This window comes from Camelus dromedarius, chromosome 15, assembly GCF_036321535.1.
Source record: "Camelus dromedarius isolate mCamDro1 chromosome 15, mCamDro1.pat, whole genome shotgun sequence".
In the NCBI taxonomy this organism is placed as follows: Eukaryota; Metazoa; Chordata; class Mammalia; order Artiodactyla; family Camelidae; genus Camelus; species Camelus dromedarius.
In genome coordinates this window covers 38,176,839-38,194,934 of record NC_087450.1, presented here as the reverse complement: position 1 = coordinate 38,194,934, position 18,096 = coordinate 38,176,839, and the positions used below count along the sequence as shown (strand labels likewise).

Sequence of the window (18,096 nt, the reverse complement as noted above, 5' to 3'; positions counted from 1 at the left end):
TCCTATGATTTTTCCAGCTTACTCTCTTGAGAGTTTCCTGATCACGGCACAGGAAGAGGGAACAAAAATAATTTCTGAAGAAATAATGGCTGAGAAGTTCTAAATTTCACGAAAACTATAAACCCATAGATCCAAGAAACTCAACAAACCCCAAGTACAAGAAACACTGGGGTACGGACAGGGGAGTAATGATATCAAAGCACATTATAATAAAACTGCTTAAAACTGATGATAAAGAGATAAATCTTAAAAGGAACCCGAGAAAAAGGTCACTTATATACAGAAGAACAAAGATAAGGATGACAGAAGTTACTGCATCAGAAACAATGCAAGCAGCAAGATAAAGACTTTCTCATACACACAAAAGCTAAAAGAATTTATTATCAGCAGCCTGTATTACAAAGTATGTTAAGGAACGTCCGTAAGGCAGAAGGAAAATGGTATCAGAAAATATGGATGCACACAAAGGAACAATGAGCACTGAAAATATACAATTTTTATATTATTTAAATCTCTTTAAAAGAGAACTGACTGTTGAAACAAAAATAAGAATGTAGTGTGTGTTTATAAATACATACACAGAAGTAAAATACATGAGAACTGCATGAAGACTTTGAGATGGAAATACACTGTTAGAAGGTTCTCATGCTACACATGAAGTGGTATATTATCACTTAAAGATAGGCTCTAATAAGCTAAAAACATATACTATAAAGCCTAAAGCATCCAATAAATTAAGAGTTACAGCAATGCCAGCAAAAGAGATAAAATGGAACCATAAAAAATACTACATTAATCCAAAAGAAATAAAAAAAGAGGAAAAGTAAGCAAAGAACAGACTGAATGAATAGAAAACAAATAGCAAAGGTGGTAACTTGAAAGCTAACCATATCAATAATCATATTAAATGTAAATGATTTAAACATCTCAATTAAAAGGCAGAACTTGTCACTCTGAAAAAAGATATTCTATTTTTAGTTAAGTATCTGACTTCTAATATGAAGTAGGAGAAACTGAAATATGAAAGATATATAAAATAGATTTTAAACATAACTTAGGGTAATATTCTCCTAAAGTAGAAATGTAAAGATTTGGAAGTGGAACAACACAGGAAAAAAAAATCAGAGGGGAAACTAATTTTTTGTGGAAAATGTTTCAGAAAATTAATCAGGAAAATACAGTACATGGATAAAAGAACAAAAAAAGGAAAAAGCCCTGCTTCTTTACTTTAATCTGGATACACGACCTTCTCGCCTCTCCTAGTCACTGTCCTTATCACTGTCATCTATAAATCCCTTGATAACACTCTAAATCAGGCTCACATGCTTCCTCTGCAACCACACTTTTACATCATCTTGACTGAAGTTAATATTAATATGCATGTGGGTGATCCACTTCAGCCTCTGCACAACCGCCACCCTCTCTGGTTGTCATACCTTAGATCCTGTCATTATGAAGAACTGTCACAGATGCAAACTCATTCTCTAAGCATATCCTTCTGGCTCAATACTCCCAGCTTACTAGGTGCTTTGATTTAGGTGGGACCTTAGTCCAGGGGCTAGCAAATTTTGGCCTGCAAGTCAAATCGAGCCTGCCGTGCTTATTCATTTATGTGTTGTGGCTGCTTTCATGTTATGTCGGCAGAGGGAGTAGCTGCAACTGAGAACACACGGCCTACAAAGCCCAAATATTACTATCGGACTCTTTATAAGAGTCTGCTGACCTGCTGTAGTCCGTAGCCTACCCCCTTTCTTTAACCCTTTTGTCTTCACTTCCTTCCCTCTCTAGTTTTAGTTCAGGATCTATCAACTCAACCATTCTTCTGACAGTGTCTTCAATTTTTTTGTCCCCTTGTCTCCCTTTGAATTCAACTATTAACTATTTTCGTTCTATTATCTTTTACCTAGGCTGCCAAGTATGCAGACCAGTACCTCTATATAAACTCGTGATCACACACCTCAACTGGACCTTAGTTTTTCTCAATTCTACTATTTCTTCGTCAGTTTGTTCTTGTGTTCATTATATTTTAAATCTTCTCCACTTTTCTTAAACCTCTGATGCACTCTTGGCAGATAATCTGTCTCATACATAAAGCTATCATATTAAATACCCACCACCACACCTACATATCTGTAATCTAACTTCTAACATTCTCTTTTGGTAACAATAAAAGACATGCTCCTCTTGCCATTCTCCAACTTTGTTCAGAATCCAATCCCTATGGCTTCTTCAGATACCTTCCTATTTTAAGCATCTTTACTTTCTCCCTTTTATTTGCTCCTCCTTTAAGAAATATACCTCTCACACACTCAATTTCTCTCTCTCTCTCTCTCACACACACACACACACACACACACACACACACATATACACACACTCTTCCTTGATCCCATGTGTCCCTTTAGCTATTTCCCTCTTCTTCACCTCCACAACATAAGTTTCCTAAAAGCTGACTACACTTAGTCTTCACTTTCTACACTTAGTTCTTGTTTCTGGTCTCAGCTCTTTCCTAAGATGGCTGACAAGAAAGATCTCAGTGATCTGTGTGTCTCTTAACCCTAGAGATACTCTTCAGCCCTCTAGGCAGCAGCCAGTAGTGCTGAAGGATCCTTCTTTCTAGAAATCCTCTCTTCTCTTGGTCTCCATTCTCCTGGTTTTCCTCCTACCATTAAAATAATTCTTATCAGTTTCCTATTCTTCTACCAGTTTTTTAAATGTTGCTAATTCCCCAGGGCTCCATTTTGGGTCCTCTTCTTACTCTGTGTAAGGTCCCTGGGTGAACTCTTCCACTCCAACAGCACTGAGCGTCATCAATACTAGCTGCTACATGCTCTCAGATCTACACAGCAAACCTGCATCTCTGGCTCAAGCTCCAGGCCCAACCATTTACTAGCCATTTTCACTTAATGGCCTAACAAATAAATCCAAAAGTGAACCCACCATCTTCCAAACCTACTTCAGGTCTAGTTTTTTAAACTAGAATTGTGGGAGTAATCTTCGACTCTCTTTTTTTTTTAACCCCCTACATTCAAACAAGAACTAATTTCCTGCAGATTTTACTTCCTAAATATTTCCTGAACACACTTACCTCTCTTCAGCGTCACTGTTAGTATTCTTGTCAAGATATCCTCATTTACCTAGGTGGTAAATGATCCTTCCTCATTTACCTAGGTGGCTGTAAAGTTCTAACCAGACTCTCCATCTCCAATTTTGCTCCTCTCTAACCCACCTTCTACACTGCTGCAGTGTGCTCTAAGAGCAATTCTGATCACAAGACTCCTAATTAAGATCTTTCAAATGCCTTCCCATAACTACTTAAGTGTGAACTCCTTAACATAGTTTACAAGACCCTTGTAACATATTTTACCATCTGCCTTTCCTCCCTCCCTCTACTGTCCAGGTATTTCACTTCTCAAATGTGCCAAATTCTTACCTCAGAAGTTTTACACTAATGCTTTACCTTTCTTCCGCCTCTCATTCAAAAAATATTTAGTCAGTTCAGTTTCCCTGGTTAATTCTTACATGTCCTTCAGGTGTCAACTTCAAATACCACTTCCTGCAAGAAGCTTTCCTTGATCACTTACAACTAGGTTTGGTTCTCCTGCTACTGTGCTCCGTAACACCTATGACTTCTCCATTATAATGTCATTTTATTGTAATCACTTTTTTCTTTTATCTTCTCTGTAAAAATCCCATAGGGTACTGTTATCTTACTCACAGAATCTGGTGCTGGGTCTGACACAAGCATTACATATTTAATATCTATAAGATGAATGGGTAGTTTGAAAGAGCAACAAATGGAATGATACCAGGTATTATACACTAAGAAAATAATCCTGGGAGTTAAGAATTATTTCCAGAACTTTTCCTAGTTTACAGGCAAGGAATGCAGCAACCTCAGAAAGATTAAGTAACATCACAGGTATTTAAAGTGTCAGGACAGAGTCAAACCTAAGTATCTAATTTCAAAACCCAAACTTCTTCTCCTGAGCCACACTGTTTATTTGTAAGTATTCTGTAAACAACTAGGACTTTATATTCCTAAATTGATATCTCAAAATTAGGCAACAAACTTTCTTTTATGTAAAAGTATTGATTAAAATCACTTCTTTGAATCAGACCATAGTCTTTTAGGACAGTCTTACATAGTCTAGATTTTTTTTAAAAAGGAAAGATTTTTTTTTAAATTTAAGTGTATCTCAAGCTGAGACACCAAAGTAAAAGAACAATCAAAAGACAAAACAAAACAAAACAACAAAAATGTATATATATGTCAGTGATCAACTGGTATTGCTCTAAATTTCAAGGATTCAATATTCAGCTGTGGAAACATGTTAATAAAATTACTACACTGAACAGAATTATAAAATTGACAGCACATTCTGAACTTATTTTATAAAGTTCTTTCATACATTGCCCAACAGAAGCAGTATGGTCAAATGGGAAGAACATAAATTTTGGAGTCAGACAGATCTAGATTCAGATCCATATTCCCATTACTTAATAGTTATGTGACCTCAAGCAAGTTTACCCATTTCTCCAAGTTAAATTTCACATAGGTAAAATGAAAATACCATTATTTTTATTGAATAACTATATTAAGAATTAATGTACATAAAGCTCAAAGTACAAAGTAGGTATTTCAGTAATAGTTATGTCAGATATTTGATCCAGGAATTTCACCTGAAATCATGTGAAAAACACAGTCATTTGAAACATGATGATAACTTTTCAAAAATTTTTCTTACTTTTCCCTTACACTTAATAAGTCAATTATATTCCTTAATACCTCTACAAGTCCTATTTTTGTATTGTTTGATGGAGTCATGAGGAAGGTAGAAGGAAAAACAAGAAATAACACAAAAAATAATAGATGTTTGAGCTGTTAAAAGATGCTCTGGTTACACTGGATAAGAAAGTCCAAAACAATTTTGCATCTGAAATTGAGGGATTAGATTTAAAGTAAGAGTAACTCTTTCACTTAAAGAAGAAATGTCTTACCTCCGAAGTTTCTAACTTTCTCTCAGGATTTCAAGGGCATAATGTACTTTGTATTGCACATCTCAAAGTTCCCATTAATACTGGGGGGACCCAGCAAGACACAGTTATGTTCGTGCATGTTAACCCATGAATTCTGATCCTTCCAGTAAGTGAAGAACATAAGCAGAAAATGAGAAACTAAAAGAAAGGGGATGCGGGAAAAGGAAGGAAGGTAGTGGAAAATGATCTAAACAACACTAAGTGATTAGTGCCAAAAGGTAAGTATGCCAGAAAAAGTAACTAATATGCAAATAATCAGAAATTAACTTGCAGTTATAAATATTATTGCTACAAAATACTAGATACTAACTTCTTTTTTTAATCACTTAAATTTCCTTTAAAATCAGCTTACCAGAATCATAGCTTGGAGGCTTCATATCTCCCTGATTCAATTCTGTCCCGTATTTCAGCTTGTGGTATTTGGCTCTAACAAAGAAATGAGAAAATATAAACCATCTTAAAACATATTTAAATGAACTTTAAGATACGTAATAGGATTAGTCACCAGTATGCAGTAATCCTAACTTTCAATGGCTCAAAGCCTGCCACAGTGTCAAAGCTCTAACACAAAAAAAATGATTTTGTTGTTGTTATACCTTCAAGTTCCATTATAACAAATAGAGGAATAACACTGAGAACCATAAATCTTGCTTCTATAATTACAAACGAACCATGTAACAGTCTAGTTTCTGTAGTATTCAAATTTTCTTGATAAGTGCCAGAGTACAATTTTATCAAAAATAGTAGATAAGTGAAATAAACTTGAAAAAGACTAATCTTTCTCAAAATTGAGTTGTTTTTTTTTTTAAAGTCATCCATAACACTCTGTGCCTTCTCAGGCAATTATGCTTCACCAAATATCCAGAAGAGGGAGGGAGAACTAGCCCAAATCATCAATGTTAAATAAGATATTCTAATAGGAATACATTTTTTTTAGTAGTCAAGATATCCTTTGCCTTTTCAGGAAGAACTCACGAAGAACTGTAAACAGATACACCTTCTTTTAAAAGCTAACTCAATGATATCATTTCTGGTTAGCCTAATTTAACTATCTCAGGTTTAACCATGTGAGCCCAGAAAAATAAGTCATATAAAGAAAAAATTTAAAAGTTAACTAAAAATGGTCATACTTACTTAATGTATTTGTATATTTTGACTTGCTTGCTTCCTCAAAATATTGAGGCTACTACAATAAATATTTAATGTAGTAAGACTGGGATAGCAACAGCAATAACAAAAATTTGAAAACCCAAAGTAATAAAGTAATAAAGAAGAAATAAAAGGATGACAGAGCCAAATTTGAAAGTTACTTTTTCCTTATAAAAAACTAATTGGCCATTTACTTCAAAGATTTTATAGTTCAAGAAAAGCATAAAGAAAATGAAAATTATTTGCTCAAATGTATAAAATATGGGAATTCTTCATATTATTTTGCAATAATTATTTTGTAGCTACAACAGAAAAAAATCAACATTTTCTATACAGGGGAATCTTAAGAAAACCTCTGAAAACTACAGACAGCTGATGTTCTATTTCTTAAGGTAGGTAGTGGGTATGTAAGTATTTTTATATTAGTCTTTATATGTTTTGCATACATATGAAATGTTTTATAATAGTATGTACCCATTAAAAAGAATCTGTGTGTGCAAATAAATACAGGGTTGCTCTTTAAGCTAAAGTGAAAAAGCAAGGTATAAAATACTGCATGTGTGTGAATAGCTCTATGTGTTTTATATACATGTGTTATAGTTTTTAACGCAATTGTCAATCTTCAGATTTTTCAGGAACAACTTCATCTATGTAAGACAGAGTAACAATATCTCCTAGAAGTCAAAATAGCAACTGAAAGTAACTGGCCTGAGTACAAAATAAAAGTAGCAATAAAGTTTTATGGAGTTAAATTATGTATTTTTGTTTTATATATATTTATTCATATACACACACATAGATACATGAGAAAAACATTTTCAAACACAAAATACTGCACTATACTGCATTCTAGTGGTCTTAGGATAAACTACAACAGAGCTTACAGGAAAGGGAATAGAGACTATTCTATACAGTATATGTAACAAAAATAATAACACACTGTGAATTAACATTTTACGAAAAATTAAAGACAAAATAAGTAAAGAGCTGCTGTGTTTACTATTAGCTGTGTTTCCTTAAATCAGAGCCTCCCTACTGAACTGTTTTTTGTTTTGTTTCTTTTAATTACACTACTTTATTTTATTTTTATTTTATTGGTAGTGGGGGAGTAAATTAGGTTTATTTATTTTTTAATATAGGTACTGAGGACTGAACCCAGGACCTTGTGCATGCTAGGCATGCACCCTACCACTGAGCTATATTCTGCCCCCTTACTGAACTGTTAAATTCACTGAAAAATAATTTACTCACAGAACTCTCAACTTAGGAATATTCCTTTTGAAGCCCATATGCTGAAATACCTTCCCACTCATATTGTTTCCCATTGTTTTAACACTTCATCTCACTGTGTTAGCAATTTTCTTGTTCCCTAATCTTTTTCTGTCTAAATCTGACTGCAAGTTAAATACCAGACCTCATGTCTAAGAACTCTACATTTGACACACAGCTAGGCCTCCCAATTGGCCTTTACTGGATAAAACAGCATAAAAATTACATAATTATAATATATTAAAGAAGTTCTATTACAGCTTTGTTTCAAAGTCTATTATTATATATAATACACTTGGAATACAAGACAGTGTTCCAATCACATTTTAAGTGTTGATGCTAAAAGTAACTTGATTAAATCCAATGAACTGTTATTAAATTCTTATTACATGCCAAGCAATGTACTGGCTGCTGGGAATAATGTGCAGCTTGTAGCTACTTAAGGGTAGAGGGCAAGGAGATGGCCAAGAGACAGAAAGGTAAATAAATATCTATAGCACACTGTAGATAAGAGCTATGAGTTATAGCAAGTGTTATAGGTAGGAATTCAGATAAGGGATTATCTAATTCTGTCAAAAGTCCTGACAATAGTTAAAGAGAGCTATCAAAAAGAAGATGACATATGAGATTTTAGCTAAACCTCAAAACCTGTAGTTTTACAATCAGACAAATGGACTGACGAAGAAGGTATTCTGGTCAAAAGGAACATCCTAAAAGTGGGAAAAAATACATAGGTGTGTGTGTGTGTGTGTGTGTGTGTGTGTGTGTGTGTGTGTGTGTGTGTGTGTGTGTGTGTGTGTGTGTGTGTGTGTGTGTGTGTGTGTGTGTGTGTGTGTGTGTGTGTGTGTGTGTGTGTGTGTGTGTGTGTGTGTGTCTAGAAAGGGGCCTGGATGTAAAAGGTTTTTGCTAAGAAGGACTCTGAAATTAGCTACTTATTCTTAAGCATGGATATCACATCTGTGTTTTAAAAAATGAATCCCATGGATGTTGAAGATTAATCAGAATAAGGAAATCTATTACAGGCAAGGAGGACCATTGGGTTTTTACAGTAGTGCAGATACAGGAGAGATGTGGAACAAATGGAAGAAATGTTTCAGAACTGTATTTTACACAGTATTTAAGGGTCTTCAGTATACAATTTTCTGAATCAACTTTAGATTATACTCTGCATGTTCTTGGGAAATTATATGTAGCTTTTCTCATTTTGTAAGTTTTATCACACCTTAAGGAAGGCTTTGATAAATCCATTGTGAGGTAAGTAATCCTTCTGTAACTCTAATGATTCAGTTTTACTTAATTTTGGATCTTTCTTACTTAGAAAATCCTTAACACAGCAATTCAAAACTATGAGGCCTATTTAGGTTTTTACAAGTTAAAAGACAAGATGTTTGAAATTTGCTCTAAAATAGATCAAGATGAAGCAAGACTGACAAGAATGTTAACTGTTGAGGCTTGGAGGTGTATATAAAAGATACTAGTCTTCCTACATTTATGTTTGAAATTTTCCTATTAAAAAAGAAACTTTTCAAATTGATTTAAGGCATTAGAAAAATAATTTCAGAGGAAAAAACCAAAAATGTTTAAGAGCTCTAATCCACAAAGAATTTTTTTATTTCTTAATTTATTACACTTCAATAGTGTCATTACATCAGGAATAATCGCAAATCATTCCATGAACTTCAAAAGATACAAAATCAGAGACACTCCTTTCCAGGAGAACCCTTTAAAGTTAAAAAACAAAACAAGAAAGTCTTCCCTAGACTCAGCCACCAGTTCTTTATCTCCTCTGTTCTCCAATGTCAAATTACTTGAAAAAATAAACAACTCTGTCTCCACTTTATCTATCCTCTCACCCCTCTTTCCCCTGTGATCTGGTTTATGTTCCTGCTGCCTCACTGAAGCTGTTCTGGCAAGGATACCAATGTGCACCTAACCGGCAAATCCAGGACTATTTTCAGTACACAGCTTACTCGGGGTCTGTCTGGCATCTGCAATTGTGAAAACTCCCACCTTCTTTGGCCTGCTTCCAATATGCGGCTCTCTTCTTCCTTCTCCCCCCTTTTTTGTTGGCTTTCCTTCCTCTGTCTTTTCCTCAAGTATTTCCAACTCCCATGGCTCCTGCTAGTAATCTCTTCCCCTCCCCCAATACTTGCTCTGCTTGTTTCAATGTTCTTATCCCATTACCCACAATATTAATGATGCCCAAGTATACATCTCTAGTCATGAGTCTCCCTCTCATATCTGCTTTTCAATCCTAATTCTTTATTTTTAATTCATTTGGCAATTTTCAAATTTCTCCCTTAAGCCAAAAACCTGGGAATCATTCTTGAACGACCTTTCTTCCTCATCCACTATATCAAATCATCTCCAAATGTTATGGCTTCTTTCTATTTAAAATGTTTCATAGCTGATGCCTCCTCCAGCAGCTACTATGTTATCATTTCTCAGCCTGGCCTATTATAATCTTCCTGCCTCTGTTAGTAGATCTTTCCAGGCTGTCCCCCATATTGAGGTCAGAGTGATCTGCCTAAAATCGATTTCACCCTATTCCATGCTTAAACCTTTCAACTACAACTAAATGCAATATGTATTCATAGACTAGATCCTGGACCAGGTGGGAAAAAATCACTACAAAGATTATTACGGGGACATTTGGTGGGAAAAAAATGCTATAAAGATCATCACTGGAACATATGAATATGGGCTATATTAGATAATAGAACTATATCAACATTAACTTCCTTAATTCAATAATGAGCTGTAATTACTTAAGGAAATGTCCATGCTCTTAGAAGATATTCCCTTAAATATTTAGGGGCAAAGGGGCATAATGTCTGCAAATAAGTAGCAAATGATTCAGGAAAAAAAAAGTGAGTATTAAGAGAGAAGAAGATAAAAGTAAACACAGTAATATGTTGTCAATTGGTGAATCTGGGTAGAAGGGTATATAGTTCTTGCAACTTCTATTAATTTGAGATTACTTTAGAAGAAAATGGTTTTTAAAACTTCTGACATAAATAGAAGTCTGAACTCCTTTAGTTAGGCTCTCTATGATCTGAATCTTGCCCAACTCTTCCATTACTGTTTATCAAATCACAATCAACATCCTACCTCCAAACACAGCAATCACAAATTTCTGAATACACCAAACTGCTTTGTTCCATGTCAAACATATCCTCTACTTCCTGAACCTGGCCTCTCTGGCAAACATCTTATTTTTTATGATGCTATTCATGTTTCACCTCCTCTAATTACACCCTCCTTTCTACTTCCACTCCCTCCAGATCCAAATAACCACTCCCTTCTTTGTGACCCCATGTACCCTGCACAGACTTCCCCCATAGCAACTATCATACTGCGCTGCACTTTTGTGGTTTGCAAATCTGTTTCCCGCTACTCTAAGCCCTGAGGGACAAGGATTGTGACTTGTTTTAACTCAATTCCAGCACAGTGCTTAATCTGGATAGATGGATTAATGAATGTCAATGATAAGGGATACACACATACACACACACACACCATATCCTTGTTTAGTATTTGTATATTTTAATTCTCTGACTTACAAGATAGTATAATATACTGGTAGAGTACAGGCTTCAGAATCAGACAGACCAGAGGGATGTGAATCACAGCTCTACCATAACTCTGCAACTATAAGCAAGTTACTTAGTGTTTAAGCCTTAGGGCCTGGTACATGGTAGTTAATAAATAGTTGCCATTATTAATGTTATTACATTCTCTGATTATGCCTATAATTTGGATTGCTTAAAATTGCAAATATTCCCAAATTACACACTTTTAAAACTGCTTTTCTCCCCCTCTATCTTCCCAATATAACTTTCAATCAGCCTCTCAAGGAATGAAAAGAACTACTTATTTTTCACTGAGAGGTCAATCTGTTTTCATTTCTTGTGCCATTTAAAAATCCCACATGAAGGTGAACACAAGTTCTAATAAAGTTTCATCTATTTCTTGATACTCATAAATATCATCTGCCAAATGTTATTTTATGGTAGTTTTGCAAACAACCCATTCATCAACTTCAAAAAATGAAAAAAGCATGTAATCAAAAGTGAAGCGAAATAGAGAATTTCAATATCACTCAATGATACTGAATATTGAATATCATTCAATATTGAATACAATATCATGTATTCAATAATCTAAAACAAAGACCTGTCTTATACTGCCGACAAAAAAATGCAAAGACCATCCATTAAAACAAATAAATTTAATTCATATGAAAACATCCAAAACTCTCATCCATGACCTATTGTCCTTTACTTGTGACTCAAGTTTAGTTCTTGAACATCTTAGACACTAGCAGAATAGAAAGATAAGACTCACTTCTGGAGAGATAGGCATAGCTGATAGCAAAGGGTCAAAATACCAGAAAAGTCTATAAAACGATTCTCAACACAGTCTGTCAGAACAGGTTTTTTTCGATAGAAAACATCAAATTAAATAATACTAGATGGTAGGAAAAGGGAGTAAGCATTATAGAAATTTCCTTGACAACTCAAAAAAAAACAACTTCAATTCCATAAATAAATAGATATTGACAGTTCAGGAAGTACATACATTTCTTAAGAAAGGACAGAGTAGAAGAAAAGATGTTGCTAAAATGTTTAAACTCATATAAATCAGTTTATTGGTCATTGCTACTAAAGATTCATAACAAAATTAAATTAACATAATACAGTTGTTTCTAAATGTTTATTACAGATATTATTTCCTGAATTCAAAAGTATAACACTAAAATTTGGATTTGTTTTAGGAATGACAGAAAAATTATTCCAATATTACAGAGAATGCTATCTTTCATTTTACTAAATTACCTTTCCTGTTTAAGAGCATACTCCAGCATTTTGATCCTCCTCACAAGATCCTTCTTCAAATTTTCTTGACCTTTCCTTTCCCCCTGAAGGAAGGCAATCTGAGCCTGAGTAAGGAAAAGAAAGACAAAATTCAGTTTAGACCAAATACATTTTTTTAAACTCAGCTGAAGAGAGAACTTTTGGAAGACAAAACAATTAGATGTAAAAGCATATCTTTTTACATATCTATCACAAAGTATATAGAAAAGTATGGATTATAAGGGGGGGGAGTGTTTTTTTCTTTTTTTCAAACAAAAGGACATCTATATATGCATTTTACTTCAGACTTCAGACTAGGGATGTGGCAACACATAGTCTATATTCTCTAAGAGTCTAAAATTTTAAATTTATATACTAATATAAGTGCAGACATATGCAAAGTACAGTATAGTTTACTGAAGGGTTTGTCTTTTAAGGCATTGAGGGAGATTCTTCTTAAAAAGAGTGAAGATGGATAAGCACCATATGACCCACTATTCCATTTCTAGGTATTTATCTGAAGAACATGAAAACACTAATATGCACCACCATGTTCACTGCAGCATTATTTATAATAGCCAAGATATGGAAACTATCTGTCCATCGAGGGATGAATGAACAATAGAGATGTGGTATATATACACAACTGAATACTACTCAGCCATAAAAAACAATGAAATCCTGTCATTTGCAACGACATAGAAAGGACCTCAGCGGTATCATGCTAAGCAAAACAAGTCAGATGGAGAAAGACCAATACTGTATGATCTCACTCATATGTGGAATCTTAAAAGAAAAAAATAAAGTGAACAAACAAAACAAAACAGAAACAAATTCATAGATACAAATAAGAAATGAGTGGTTACCAGAGGGGAAAAGGGTTAGGGGTTAGGATGAAAGGAGTCACCTGTACGGTGATGGATGGTAACCAGCCTAGTGGTGATGGTTATTTTGTACCATATACAGATGCTGAACTATAATGCTATATACCTAAAACTTACATACTTTTTTTTTTTTTAAAAGAGTGAAAATGGGGAAAGGGGGTAAAGTCAAATCATGAATTCTTATAATACCCTTGTAAAGTAAGAGTTTCCAGAGCTTCACCAAATCTTAAATTTTATGATGGATTCACTATGTTGAAAGACTATCCTGGACCTCCCCTACAAGAAAGAAATAGCTGCTTTTTCTCAATCCCTTTCATCTCACCTTCATTCAGATTTGACATGCAGGGGAAAAGAAAGTGAAAGTTGAGAAAAGGAAAATCTGAGACAATGGCCCTCTATAGGTTCCTGGTCCCTCCCAAGAATTACTAAAGGAAAAAACAAAAACAAAAATAAAAACAAAAAAACTCTACAATTTAACATGAAACAAACTGTAAAACTCTTGTCTTCAGTAAGACAGAGGGGATAGTAAAGAGCTGTTCTCCAGAATAATTAAAAAGACATTTAAAATTGAAATAATACTTTCCACTTAAGGAACTAAAACTATGTTGCAAATACTACTTGTTAAAGTAACTCAGAACACCACTTGGAATAGGGCAGGAGGTCTATTTAAGGGCCTTCAAAGATAGCTATCAATTTCACTATTCTTACATTCTTTCCCCTCCCATTTCTATTATATTAACCCAGATAATATTATTTCTGTTTCTACAGTGCTTTCCACTTAAGCAAGTAAGAATTTACATTTAATGATGACTTTACCACATCCCTAAGGAATTATGGATTATCTAACCAAGGTTTAGTGAATAAGCCATTAAACTTACTTCTACTTAGTTTAAATTACACTCATTTCTCTTTTTTCAGTACCATAATAAACAAAATCCAACTCACCAAGCTTCTTCTAATTTTCACAATGTAGGTATTGTCATGTTTTTGTTCTCATTTCAATGAGCTCTTAAAATTCACATTGTAATCATAAGAAGAATTATTTTCATCTTAATTAAAAATTGGCAAAAATGATTTCAATCGTATAGACAGAGGAAAAGACATCAAATACCGACAACAGCATAAAATGATCATAAAATCTTTTGAAACTGTTCTACAATGAGATCATTGTTTTCATAAAAGGAGAATAATAATACATGCACTTAAAGCTGACAAAAACAAATGTCCTGTCAAAAGACCATGACAGCCCAACTTGTTTGGTCAAACAATGCTTTGGCCTTGAACACACGCTTCAAAATGGCTTTTACAAAAACAATAACCTAATCAGTATAATCATATAACCAAAGTAATAATAAAATCAATTATCAATTTCTTTGTTTCTATACCCTTTGGCTAGTTTTGTATTTCTGCCACCATCACTGGTCCTGGGTGATTCTGACACTTCTGCCTATAATACTCAAAAAGTCTACTGTGACTCATTCCCCAATCCACCAACTACTTCTTGTATTTCCAGTACATTTGCTTTCCTATTTTCTTATCAATTCACATATTGGATTAGTTAAGTATTTAAAAAAATAAATCCCAGAAGTGTTTAAAAGAAATACTACAAAGAAGATGGAGGTAAAAGAAGAAAACAAACAAAAAGGAGTAATAGAAGTATCTGTGATATTCCTTGGTGATCACAGAATAACTCTGAGAGATTTCCGCCACAGATGTATAATCTGAAATCAATCACATGAAAACATCATGCAAACTCAAACTGAGGGACATTTTATATTAACTTTCCTGTAATCTTCAAAAGCTTTAGGTCATAAAAGTCAATGAAAGACTGTTTCAAATTGAAGGAGATTAAAAAGACATGAAAATCAAATGTAATGAATAATTCTGGACAACATTTGGCTATAAAAGAACATTACTGGGACAGCTGTGGGAGAGGGATGGTATAGCTCAAGAGGTAGAGCGCATGCTTAGCGTGTGAAAGGTCCTGGGTTCAATCCCCAGTACCTCCAAAAAAAAACTCAACTAATAATAAATAAATAAATAAACCTAATGACCTCCCCTCAAAATAAATAAATAAACAAAATATGAGTGGGGTCTGAGGATTAGATGGTAGTAATATGTAAGTGTTAATTTCTTGATTTTGATGGCTATATGCGGTTTATATAGTACTTGTTTACAGGAAACAAACACTAAAGTATTTGGTGGGAGGCATCGGGCCATCCCGTTGCTTGGCACCTTGCCCTCAGATGGTTCAGAAAAAGAAATTCTTTGTATTGCCCTTGCAACTTTTCTGTCAATGTAAGATTTTTGTTTTTGAAACAAACACTATGCCAACTTTCTTAAGAAGATAAATTACAAACAATTCAATTTAAAGTCAGCATCACGTATGTTAGAGAAACCCAACAAGTAACTACAATTGGGGACAAAACAAGGATTTCTATTTTTCACCACAAATATTTAACATTGTTCTAGACATGGTGGTGAATGCCATTAGTCAAGAAAGAAATTTGGGAAAAAAGAACACTAATTCAAAAAGATACATACACCCCAATGTTCATAGCAGCACTGTTTACAATAGCCAAGACATGGAAGCAACCCAAGTGCCCATCAACAGACAAATGGATAAAGATGTGGAATATATATATATATATTCACAAACACACACACACAGGAATATTACTCAGACATAAAAAAGAATGAAATTCTGCCATTTGCTGGAAAGTGAATGGACCTAGAAACTATTATGCTTAATGAAATTAGTCAGACAGAGAAAGACAAATACTGTATTATATCAGTTATATGTGAAATACAAAAAATATACAAATGAATGTATATGCATAACAGAAATGATACAGAAAACAAACCTGTGGTTACCAAAAGGGAGAAGGAATAGGGGAGAGACAAACAGAGGAATGGAATTAACAAATACAAACTATGTATAAATAGGTAAGCAACAAGGATATATTGTATAGCATGAGGAATTATAGCCACTATCTTGTAATAACTTATAATAGGGTATAATCCACAAAAATACTAAATCATCATGCTGTACACCTGGAAATAACATAGCATTGTAAATCAACTATACTTCAAAAAAAGAAAGAAGTTTAAAAATAGAAATGAGGAAATAAAATCGTTATTATTTGCAAATGATAATAGTGGATAACTGAAAAATCCAAGGAATTGTAGTCTATAAACTACTACAAAAATAGTAACAGGAATTTTAGTAAGGTAATTGTATATAAAATAATAAACTGAAACCCATGGGCTTCTATAAGAACAACCAGTTAGATGATATAATTAAAGAAAATAATCCCATTTATAATAACAAAAATGATAACATAATTAGAACAAACCTAACTAAAAAAAAATTAGAGCGATGCAAAGAATATTTTAAATTCTACTAAAGAACACAAAAAAAATGACTTGAACAAATAAGATTTGTTCTTAAAAAAGAGGATTCTGTATTATGATTATTTTATTTCTCCCTAAATTAATCTTTAAAAATTATGGAAGCCCAATTAAAATAACAATAGTGTTTTTTAAAAACATAATACATGATGATTATAAAGTACATACAGAAAAATAAACAAGAATAAACAAATTATTTTAAAATATATTATAATTCTATAGTCACTTAAAAAGTACTGATGCATGAACAGGCAAATCTATGGTACAGACAATCCAAAACCAAACCCTAATATATAAAGGAATATAGTATAAACTATAGGTGACATTGCACATCAGTGGGATATATGTGGATTATTCAATACCTGCTGATGGACAGCCACCTGGAAGATAGTTCTCACATCAAAACAAATGCCAAAAGGATCAAAAAAATTTAAAGGATTCCCAAAATATTAGAAAAAAAGGTAGAGTCTGTTTTTGTTTTACTAATCTCAGGGTTAGGAATGTCTTTCTGAAAGTATGACAAAACCCAGAGCCATAAAAGACTAATAAAATTTACCTCACATAATAAAATATTTATATATGGTAAATTTAAAAGTTGCTGAAAAACTATCATGAGAAATAAGACAATTCTTTTTTGACAAATGTCAAAAGAAAATCCAAAAGCCACAAATCTGCTTTTCTTAATGTATTACGAGCACATACCAATCAATAAGATCAAGAACTCAATAGAAAAACAGGACATGTTGATTGAAAGGAAACAAAAAAGGCTCAAACATATTAAAAAGATGTTCAATCTCACCTGGAAGAGAAATGCCAATTAACATTGTAATCATATTTCCCCTTTCTATTAGATTAATAAACTCCAATGATTTGATAATATAATATGTTGGGGAAAAGACATTTGTATGTCGGCTGTGATAGTATAAATCCATTTCACCACTACTGTGGACAATTTGGCATTATCTATCAACCCTGTAAATGCATCTACCTTTACTCAGCGGTTCTAATTCCAAATTTTTATCCTTCAAATATATTTGTACATGTGTGAAATGATATACTGAAAAGACACAGATAAGAATGTATGTATAATACAAATGTCCACCTACAGAAAACTGGTTAAACAAATTATAAATACAATTGGAAGAAAATTAGGTCCTGAACTAAGACCTGCAAGAACAGAGGAAGAAAAAGTCCATTTTTTTTCCATCTGGAGACTCTATTCAGAAAGTTAGAAATAAAAGGTCTTAAAACCCATGTTCTTACAGAAGAAAGCTAATTCCTTTCAACATAAAGACTAAATCCTAGGTAAAGATCCTCCTAATATGGCAGCATACTGTTGTCTGAACTGGACTGTTTAATTGCAAAGGCAGGAGGGGCAAGAAGAGAGACAGAAGGGAAGAAAAGACTGAAATGAAGAATGGAAGGGCAGGAAGAAAGGAGAATAGAAATAAAGAAAAGAAGAAAAATAGAAGGAAAGTGAGATACAT

General features: G+C 33.5%; 1 protein-coding gene across 2 annotated transcripts in view; it reads right to left on the bottom strand.

Moving 5' to 3' along the window:
• Nucleotides 1-18,096, bottom strand: part of STRN (striatin) — an 86,279-nt gene that overhangs the window by 46,696 nt on the left and 21,487 nt on the right. Inside the window, exons 1-3 of one of the 2 annotated variants that reach the window (XM_064494588.1) lie at nt 14,144-14,162; nt 12,297-12,400; nt 5,393-5,466 (exon numbers count right to left, since the gene is read on the bottom strand). In XM_064494588.1, the coding sequence (XP_064350658.1) occupies nt 5,393-5,466; nt 12,297-12,325 (103 nt within the window). In that variant the 5' untranslated portion in view covers nt 12,326-12,400; nt 14,144-14,162. Of the gene's footprint in view, nt 1-5,392; nt 5,467-12,296; nt 12,401-14,143; nt 14,163-18,096 lie in introns of those variants that run through there. The other variant, XM_031466842.2, reaches the window with a different exon arrangement.